This window comes from Taeniopygia guttata, chromosome 1, assembly GCF_048771995.1.
Source record: "Taeniopygia guttata chromosome 1, bTaeGut7.mat, whole genome shotgun sequence".
In the NCBI taxonomy this organism is placed as follows: domain Eukaryota; kingdom Metazoa; phylum Chordata; class Aves; order Passeriformes; family Estrildidae; genus Taeniopygia; species Taeniopygia guttata.
Genome location: NC_133024.1, coordinates 66,523,672 through 66,533,378, shown reverse-complemented (window position 1 = coordinate 66,533,378; position 9,707 = coordinate 66,523,672). Strand labels below are relative to the sequence as shown.

General features: G+C 42.8%; 1 protein-coding gene across 2 annotated transcripts in view; it reads left to right on the top strand.

Annotated features, from left to right (window-relative positions):
• Window positions 1–441: 441 nt before the first annotated feature.
• The window catches only part of B3GLCT (beta 3-glucosyltransferase), a 45,302-nt gene continuing 36,036 nt past the window's right edge, over window positions 442–9,707 (top strand). The window contains exons 1-2 of one of the 2 annotated variants that reach the window (XM_041716561.2): window positions 442–1,324; window positions 8,452–8,513. In XM_041716561.2, the coding sequence (XP_041572495.2) occupies window positions 982–1,324; window positions 8,452–8,513 (405 nt within the window). In that variant the 5' untranslated portion in view covers window positions 442–981. The remainder of the gene's footprint in view (window positions 1,325–8,451; window positions 8,514–9,707) is intronic. The other variant, XM_030274540.4, reaches the window with a different exon arrangement.

Sequence of the window (9,707 nt, the reverse complement as noted above, 5' to 3'; positions counted from 1 at the left end):
TTTTAGCTGCGGAGTCTCCAGTGCCAAGGCTGTGCTCCAGGTCACACGCCTGTACTCTGTGCTGCACCCCTTGTTCCCACTCCCGGTCACACTGGTAGTTTAGGAAAGGCTATCTGAAGGTGCCATGTGCTCTCTTGGGTAAGGGTTTGTGAGCATTGGTCTAGAGATTCATTAGGTCCCTTGATTTGTTGGATGAGGTTGCTGTTGGGAGCGCTGGGTAACATTTCACAGAATAACAGAACCAATTAGGTTGGAAAAGACCTCCGAGATCACAGAGTCCAATCTGTGACTGAACACCACCACGTCAACCATACCAGAGCACTGCGTGCCACATGCAGTCTTTCCTTGAGCACCTCCAAAGTCGGTGACTCCACCACCTCCCTGGCAGCCGTTCCAGCGGCTGGCTAAGAAGAGCTAAGGGCGGATGGGAGCTGTGCTCGCTGGGATTATTCCGGGCAGGATGCTCGCTCCCTGGCCCGCGGCGAGCGCCCCGCCAGCGCGGGGAGCCGCGGGAGCGCTGCCTCTCCCGATGCTGCCGCCAGAGGGCGCCGCGGCCGCCGAGCGCCTCCCCCCGCTGCCGGCGCTGGCGGCCGGTCCTGCCGGGAGGAGGGAAGGGGAAGGCGGCAGCAGGAGGAGGAGGAGGGCGGGCAGGCGGCAGCAGGAGGAGGAGGAGGAGGGCGGGCAGGCGGCGGCAGCAGCACCGCCACCAGCCGGAGGCCGCTCGCCCGCGTTCCTGCGGCAGAGGCGGGCAGCCGAGCGCACCGTGCCCTTCGCCTCCTCCCCGCGCCGTGCGCTCAGCGGCCCCCGCCGAGATGTCTCGGGAGCCCGGCTGCAGCCGCTGGCTCCTCTTCGCTGCCTGCGCCCACCTCGTCTTCCTTCTCCCGCCGCTCCGCGCCCGGGGTGAGTGGCGGGGGCCGGGCCGGGACGCCATGGCGAGGTGAAGGGAGGAGACCCGGGACGCTCGGCCCCTCCGAGGAGGCGATGACGGGGAGGAGGGCACGGAGAGCTCGGAGTGGCGCCCGAGCCGCCGCTTGCTGGGAGCCGTGTCCCGCCCCGCGGGGAGGCGGCCGAGGTGCCCCTGTTCCCGAAGTTTGTTCCCGACCGGGCGGCGCGGGGTCCCTGCGTGGCTCCGGCTGCGGGGGCAGCGCCGGGAGCGCCTCCTGCTCCCGGGGCCAGGGGTTGCGGGCAGGGCCAGCCCGCACCGGGGAAATCGGCCCTGGGATCGGGAACAGCTTCGTGGAACAGCCGAGCCCAGTGCGAGCACTCGTGCTTGTGTCCGGGCAGCGCCGCGCTGATGGGGTGTTCTGCTCAGGGCGGGGGAAAGGTAAAACCGCCCGCCTGAAGTGCTAGTCGAGAGGAAAGAAATATGTTACTGTGTTTTAGAGATGTTTCATGTGTCTAGTCAGCTGAGAGAAGATGAAAGGAGAAGGATTATTAGAATGTCAGCGATTGGGTTGCTACAGGCTCCTGGAGTTGGGAGCTGTTGGCGGAAGAGGCAGAAGTAAATGTTTACATCTGTTTTCTTTCTCATTATTTCTGTTTCTGAGTATTTCCATCTCTGTCAGCACAGACTTGTCAGTGTGTTGTTAGCCTTTAGATTTGATTCTCTTCCTCTGCTATGGCTTACGCATCAAAATCATGCAGGGGAAAAGTGGTACTAATAAATAATGTTTTCAGCAAAGTGAAACTGTGATATTTTGGTTTTTCTTCTGCTAAACACTTTTCCTTTCACAGACACAGCTTGATTTTTGGAGGAGTCCTAATACCCTACAGCTCTTCCTAAAGCTACATTTCAATATTTCTGGGATGAGTAGTTTTGCTCCCGTAAGGTACTATAGCTCTTGTAATTGCAAACAGAGAGTAATCACAGTCAGATAATAGCAGATTCAGTTTTTCCCATATCTGTATTGTATGTGCATAGATACCTTCCTACTTTGAGATGGCCTGGATAGTATATTTGTTCTTTGAAAACAGAAATAATTTGGATTGCCTTCCACATAAGCAAGCAGCTTGTCTGTCAGTAGTTAGGTAATTTTATAAATTCCAGCTTGCAAGTGATAGCTTACAGAATGAGAAAATGTATTCAGATGATTTTGTATGGTGTAACTTCTAGGCAATCAGAAGGGATCATGATGATGCTTTTTCTTCTACTGTTTTTCTTTACTTGCCTTTTATAAAGATAGTGGTGTACACAGCACTTATTTAAAAATTCCAGTGGTTCAAAGTAGTGATTGCAGCTGCCTTCTTCCCATATGTGCCGCTTATGTAAAGAAATATAAGTAGTTGCTTTTATTTTATGAAAAGCTTCAGAGTCTGTAAATTTGCTTGTATCAGCCTCTCCACTTCCTCCTCCCCATGCTCTCTCCCTGTTTTGTGTTGATGAATCTGGAATGCATTATTATCTGGCTCAACCAGAGTCTTTGATGCTGATAGTGAAGAAATATTATAAAAGCTTGCATATAAATACACGAAACTAATTTATAGTGCTCATAGGCTGTCTCATAATGGAAGATCCCATTTCTTTGCCTGACACAGCATCAGTGCAGATTTTCTCTGGAATAATGTCAATCCACAGAACCTTACGTTCTCTGAAAACTTGTAATGGGGGAAAAACCAAAACAAAAATAGACCTTTCATTAAATTATGAGAAATAAAAATGTTTTCTCTACTGCATACACCATAATCACTGGCTGTCATTATTTGAAGTGGTTATTATCAGTTGCAGTTTTGCCATACATTAAGTCACAGCAGCTCAGTGAGGTGGCTGGAATGACTCTGGGGTCAGTCAACCTTGAATCAGACTGTAAAAGAGGAATATAACAGAGGTATTGCTTTTCTGTATCAGGTAGATTAGTCAGTGAAAGCAAAGAGTTAACACCTCAGTTTTTAACATCCTTTGCACTTCAAGGACATATAATTGTAGAGGTTTGGAAGTTGTTTATGTCTGAAAGAGTATTACCAAAGAAAGGATTGCTTCTGCATATAAAATGTGATATTATATAATTGTGTATATTTATGCAGTATATTGTGTTTTAATGCTGCAGTGTTTGCATCCATTTTTCTATCCTGCACATATTCTTGCAGTTTGGTTGCTGAACAATGAAAATAATTGCTGAGTTTTATTTTCTAGTGTTATAAGCAAGTCTGTTTACTTATTAAAATTTTAATGGAAATAATGGAATGCTTGACAAAACAAATAGGAATGGAAGGAATTGAATTGAATAGGAATTCTTATATTACATATCCAGGTTTTGAATGGATCCAAAAATGTTGTCTAGGTTTTCCAGTGGATTTTAGTCATGCTCTCAAGAGACATAAATATAAGATTGGTGATAATACAGAACTTTAATGTCTTTCTAAAATTTCTTTCTTTTTCCTATTCTCAATTCTTGGCCATTTAGCAAAAGGAGAGGAGGACTAGTGATTGGCACTTCTGCTTCTGTCTGCTTGACATGGTATTAATGCACAACGTGTGTTAACAACCTTCAGAGTACATGGTGCCTTAGATGATAATGAAGAGACAAATACAAGATTACAGTTTCATTTAAGATGCTGCCTTGCTGTTTTTTTTCCTGCTTTGGGTAGCTTTGTTTGCAAGAAACTGTATAGTTACTCACCCTGGTCTTTTGGTTACTGTGGTATTTACAGGGCTTGAACTTTTACCGGCTAGTAAGTTTATTCTTGCAATGTATTTTCTCGGTGCTCTGTGGCAAGTCCAACTGAGGTATGCTTACTTTGTATTAGAAAACACAAAAGGATGAGGGGACATTTTGGATTTTTCAAAGGTACCTCTAGCTCCAGAGATTGATATGTGCTTTAGGGAGTTGTATGGAAAGAGATCCATTGCAGTTGTCTGCATTAATAATGACATATGAGCATGAAAAGTTACTCTTTTGTTATAGTAGCATGTGATAACTGCTAGACATAAGTCATCCTTCTTTGTGCTTGTATGCCTTGCATGCAACAAAAATATATCCTTCACATAGAGAATTTATTGTTTCTGCCTGTGTTGTACAAGTGACCTGGCCATGAGCTGTGTCTGGAGTTAGAACTTTTTTATCAGTGGTTCACTCCTGGGAACATCCTTTTGAGAAGCCTCCTGGAAGTGAATTGCATGTGAATGAATTAATCTTGGAGCTGTCCATTTGTGCCAAGGCACTGTATTTTCTGCCTACCCTGCGGTCCGTCCCGCATGTTCTTTTCCTGCTGCTCTTTTCCCAGTAAATCCTTAGCAGAGGATATTTATTTCCACACTGAGAGATCAGGTTGCTTAGCCAGAAGAGTCTTGGCCACAGCTGACTTCTGAAGACTGCTTTATCAAATTAGATGTGCATAATAGATTTGCTAATCAGGCAGAAGAGTGTTGCTAAGATAAATTCATACAGTCTGTGTGTGTGAAAACCTTCATTACTGTTGGGTGAAGTATTGAGGCTTTTTTGGTGGTGTCTTCAGGGGTCTGTTTTGTGAATGGTTCTTCAGTAGTTTAAAAATAGTCTGAACAGTTCTTGCCTTATTAAAATGTATTAGCTGGAAAAAGTCTTTCTGATATACTTAATGTAAAAGATGCCAAGTCCTTTTAATGTGTTTAATTGTTGAAAAAGGAGGGGAAGCTGCCTTAGTGAAATCACAGGGAGTAAGAATAATGATATAGCAAGAGACTTTAGCATATATTGGTTTGTTGAATAAATTGTGTGTGAGTGTTGAAATTGCACTGTGTGACAGGGTTGGAGTTGCTTGATTTTCAAAGCTCTTCTACAATAATGATCCATCCCCACATGCAGGAAGGCAGGCAAAGATGGCAGGAGGACCACATGCACAAACAGGAGCTCCTGGCAAGGCTCAAACATAAAAAAGGAAGCACATGAAAGATGGGAATACAGTCAGGTCACCCCAAGAGTAACATGGAGACACTATGCAGGTATGTCATTAGGAAAGCCAGGACTCACCTGGAGTTCAATCTGGTGAGAGATTCAGCTTGTGAAAGGTAAGAAAAAGGGCTTCTGCAGGTGTTACAGCAAAAGGGACACTAGGGAAAATAATAATAATAGGCCTTCTTATGAATGGAGGACAGGGTTAAATGAAGGATATGAAAGAGCACAAGGAACTTGGAACCTTCTTTGCCTTGATATTATTAAGACTTGCCTTCAGAACACCCTGAAACTCATGAGAAAGGCTGGAGCAAAGAGTTCATGTCACTGGAGGAGGACTGATTTAGGGAACATTTAAACAAATGGGACCTACAGAAGTCCACAGGACCTGATGGCAGGCACATACAAGTGCCGGCAGAGTTTGACAATGTCAGTGCAAGACTTGATAATCTTTGAAAGGCGATGGTGACTGGCAGAGATTCCTCAAGACTAGAAGACTATCACCCTGGTCTTCTAGGAGAGCAAGGATAAGTTGGCCAGTGGTACCTTGGTTCCTGGGAAGGTGGTGGAGCAAATAACTCAGTATCACTGCCAAACAAGGAAAGACAAGACAAACATATGAAGGAGAAGTAGCTATGTTTATATGAATGGGCAGTCATGCTTAACCAACCCAAAGGACTTCTGTGATGATATGACTGCCTTCATGAATGTGGGGAAAGCAATGGATGTTGTTAATCTCAACTTCAGCAAGGAGTTTGAGTTCAATCCTGTCTCCTATAATGTCATAACAAACTGATGGAAGTATGGGCTATGTCTGTGGACGGTGAAGTGGATTGAAAGCTGTCTGACTTGGTAGGCTCTGATGAGTGGCTCCAGTAGTGTTTAACCTTTCATTAACAACAATGGGATGTGCACCCTCAGGGAGTTTGCAGAGGATACAGAATGTGCAGGGGGAGTTGATGCACCCGCTGGTTGTGCTGCCATTCAGAGGGAGCTCAGCAGGCTGGAGAAGCAGGCAGACAGGAAACTTGGGAAACTGAGTTCAGTGAAGGGAAATACAGACTCTGGCCCCTGACAAAGAGGCACCCCATGCAACATTGCACAGAGGGGGCACTTTGTCTGGGAAGCAGCTTTTCAGAGAAGGATTTGAGTCCCAGTGTGCAGCAAACTGATCATGCACCAGTAGTGTGTGCCATTGCGGAAAAGATGGCCAGCAGCCCCCTGAGGGGGAAAGAGTTTGCAGCAGGGCAGGAGAGGTGACCCCTCCTGTCTGCTCAGCACTGGTGTGACACTCCTGGGGTGGTGTGTCCAAGTCTGGGCTCTCCAGTACAAGAGAGACGTGGACATACTGGAGTGAGTCCAGCAAAGGCCCATCAACATCATTAATAGATTGGGACCCCTGATGGACAAGGAGAGCCTGAAGCAGCTGGGGCTTTTTAGCTTGGAGAAAAGAAGGTTCAGGGAAGAGATCCAACATGTAAATATCTGATGGGATCCACAGAGCCAGACTCTGGTACTTAACAGGGCATGAGTCAGTTTGCACAAACTGAAAGACAGGAAATTCTGTTTGAACATAATTACTTCTTTCTTTGATTTTTGTTTATTTTGTTGTTTGGGTTTGGGGTTTTTTTACTCTAAGAATGAACACTGAAAGAGGTTGCTCAGAGAGTTTATGGAGTCTGTTCTAGGAAATAAAACCTAGATGGGTTTGATTATGGACTAGACAAGGTCCTGAGGATCCAGTTGTGGGAGGCTGAGCTAAATGACAATTAGGCATCTTTTCCAACCTCAACAAATCTGTGGTTTTGTAACACCAGGATGAGTAGGTTGGTTAATTAATTCCCTGAAGAGCTTTATCTGTGCTCAGTGTGGTGTGAAATGGGTGATCTGATTATTGTTTGATTTGTTCCAAGGATCATGTGTGTTAATATTTTATAAAGCTTAGGAGCAGTGTGGCATGGGTTATTGAATGTGCTGTGGTGACAGAGGCAGCATCTCTTGTCAGTCACAGTTGTCTTAGGTTTCATGTATCATTCCTCAGGTGCATATTAAAAGCTAAAAATTAAGCTTGTGAATAAGCTGAATTTGAGGTGACGCTTCTTCAGGTTAATACTACATAATTAATACAGTCTCTGGAATAAGGATGTTATGTGTTGATCTTGTAATTAGGATTGTGTCGAGAAGGTTTGTGTAGTGGAAGCTATTCATTGTCTGAATCAGTAATACTGCTATATTGGGAGAAAAGGAGGAAAATGACCTTGGGATTTGCTCAATTGCATAGAACCTGGTTCTTATAACATGGATTCAATCCCTGTACTGGCCTCTCATTTAAGAATTGTAGGTCCCTTCCAGCTCACAATATTCTGTGATTCTGATTTATGACCACCATGAGTCTGCTTTGTTATAATGAGTTTTGGGATGTCTGGATCTAGCTATGTGATTTGAGATGCAGATTAATCAGCACCTGAGATGTCACTGTGAACCTCAGCTCCTGGACATGTGATGAAATTTGATCTCCAGCTGGAAGAGCATAAGGATGTGGGTGTTCAGAGATGGGGCACCCTAGACTTAGGACAATCGTGTCTTGCTGTCCTATATTGTAGGTTTCTAGTGCATCAGAGGAATGATAACAGCTAACAATTCACTCTGAAGTAAATTTCAAGCAGTTGTAGTGAGACTTGAATCTGTTTTCTGCCCCGGTTTTTAAGAAAATCATCAATTTGACCATGAAGAATAGTATCTTGAATTCCTTCCAAATTGTAACAAATTTGCTTTTATTTGCATCTCTTTAGTGCTTTTAAGAAAAGGATTTCTTAAGAATAATCTTAGCAAGGCTTTCTTATGTTAAATGGAACTACTTTTACAAATGAGCTGGCTGAGACAAATTAAATGACTACATCAACAACAAAAAAAAGTAGCACCAGAACCCGTTTTATGATTATTTTCTCTAATACAAATCAGAAGTGTATGCAAAGGGTGGTGTCACTATAAATAGTTTAAGATAATGCTACTTCTGTGCAGATCAGTTCTGTGGGGTCCCTGTTCTTTTTGTAAACATTTTTTTGGGTCTCATACATTTACAAGTTTGACTGTTGTTCAAAGATAGTGTTCAAGGCCTGTGATAGGCATTTTCAGTTTTGATAGAAATTTCTGTCAGCCACTGTAAGTTTCTGTGGTTCCAAGAGAAGCTTTGGTAGTCCAAACTTTAATGTAAAACCAGTGGATTGCAGGTCCCGTGTGGCAGCACATTTGGCTGTTATCAAGTGAGCTATTGCACTGAACAGAGTTTTTTTTTTTTTTAAGGGATTTATTTGCCTTGAAGCCAAGACAAATTGGCTTCATATCAGAGTGATTTTTTTTTTTTTTAGTGATGGTGTGGGAATTGTCAGGCAGTGAATGTATAAATTCTATAAGAACACACTCTCGTGTTCACAAATATTATTACAAATATAGTATCATTTAATGTGAAAAATCTACCTAAATGATGGAGGGGGGAGGGGGTTGGATTTTTTTTTGCTGCAGAACTTTGTAAGTTGTGGAAATGAGCTCCTGTAATATGAAAGAAGTCTGTTTTTTCTTTCAGCTTTTGCTGTAAGTGTAATTTCTGAAGATGCTGAAGATGAGACTGAACAACCAGTGCTGCAGGTAATAAATTTTAGTTGCTAGAGCAGGAACATTTTGCAGACATTATAAAATAAACTGGAATAGACCTGAGCAGAAAGCCCAGTATCTATGGCATTGATTATTTTAAGTATTGACTTTGGTAGTACCAGATTTCATATGTCTTTGTATTCTGTGTCATATAAGTTCTTTGTGCTACTGCTGTTGAGGAAAGTTTTTGTGTATATAACCTTTATTAATTCAAGGACAGTTTTTCCTTTCTTCTTGGTTTTGCTACATGTGTAATACGTTGAGAGGGAAATGGCTGCCTCTCTGCCAAATTAGCATTATTACATATTACCAGTCAAATCACGGCTCAAGCAAAGCTCGTGTATGAAATTTCAAATTAACCAGATTAGGAGAAGTAATGGTCAGAGCTAGCCCTAGCTTTAAATAGCATGCTGAGTGTTAGGTGTGTATGCATGCATGTCCTTTGACAGACTTCTGACTAGCATTTTTATATGAGTACATATTTGTAACATATTTGTGTATGTATAAAAGAAATTGAAGGGAGGAAAATAAAAAAAACTGGAATGAATCAATGGTTAGAATCTATAGCTGCCATTTAGATCTAGTGATCTAACATCAAACACAATAGCAGCATAGTAAGAGTGTAGATTTCTAAATAATTTTTGGCTTTGATGATGATTGCTAGAACTACAGTAGTTTTTCTAAGTGAAAAATATCCCTGTTGCAAACTGCTGGTATGCCTCAGTGTCTGGGACACTCAGTCATGTCATTCTGTTGTCATCACTAATAGGTTGCTGTTTGTTAAATTCCATTGCTGTCTCAATCCAGCTGTTACCCTTCTCATATAGGATGTAATTTATGAAGGTTTTCCTACTATTTTAGAGTTCCAGAACTTTCCCTCAGATAAAGTCAGACGTGCTTCCTAGACCTCTTCAGGCCAAAATAGCTTTTTTTCCCCCTGCTTTTTTAACAGGAATATAACAGGCAATGTTTGGTTTGTGTTTTAATAAAAGTACTTTTAAATAGGGCTTATTCTTCACACAGTGTACCACAAAACACATAGGTTTTTGTTTGCATAGAAAAGCAATCTTCCTTTGTTTTTTTTCTGATCCAGGTTAGCTTAGAATGTTAACTTACTGTGCTATATAATGACAGCGTTGTCTATAGATATCAAAATAAACTAATCTTACAAGAAATCTTTTAAACTTT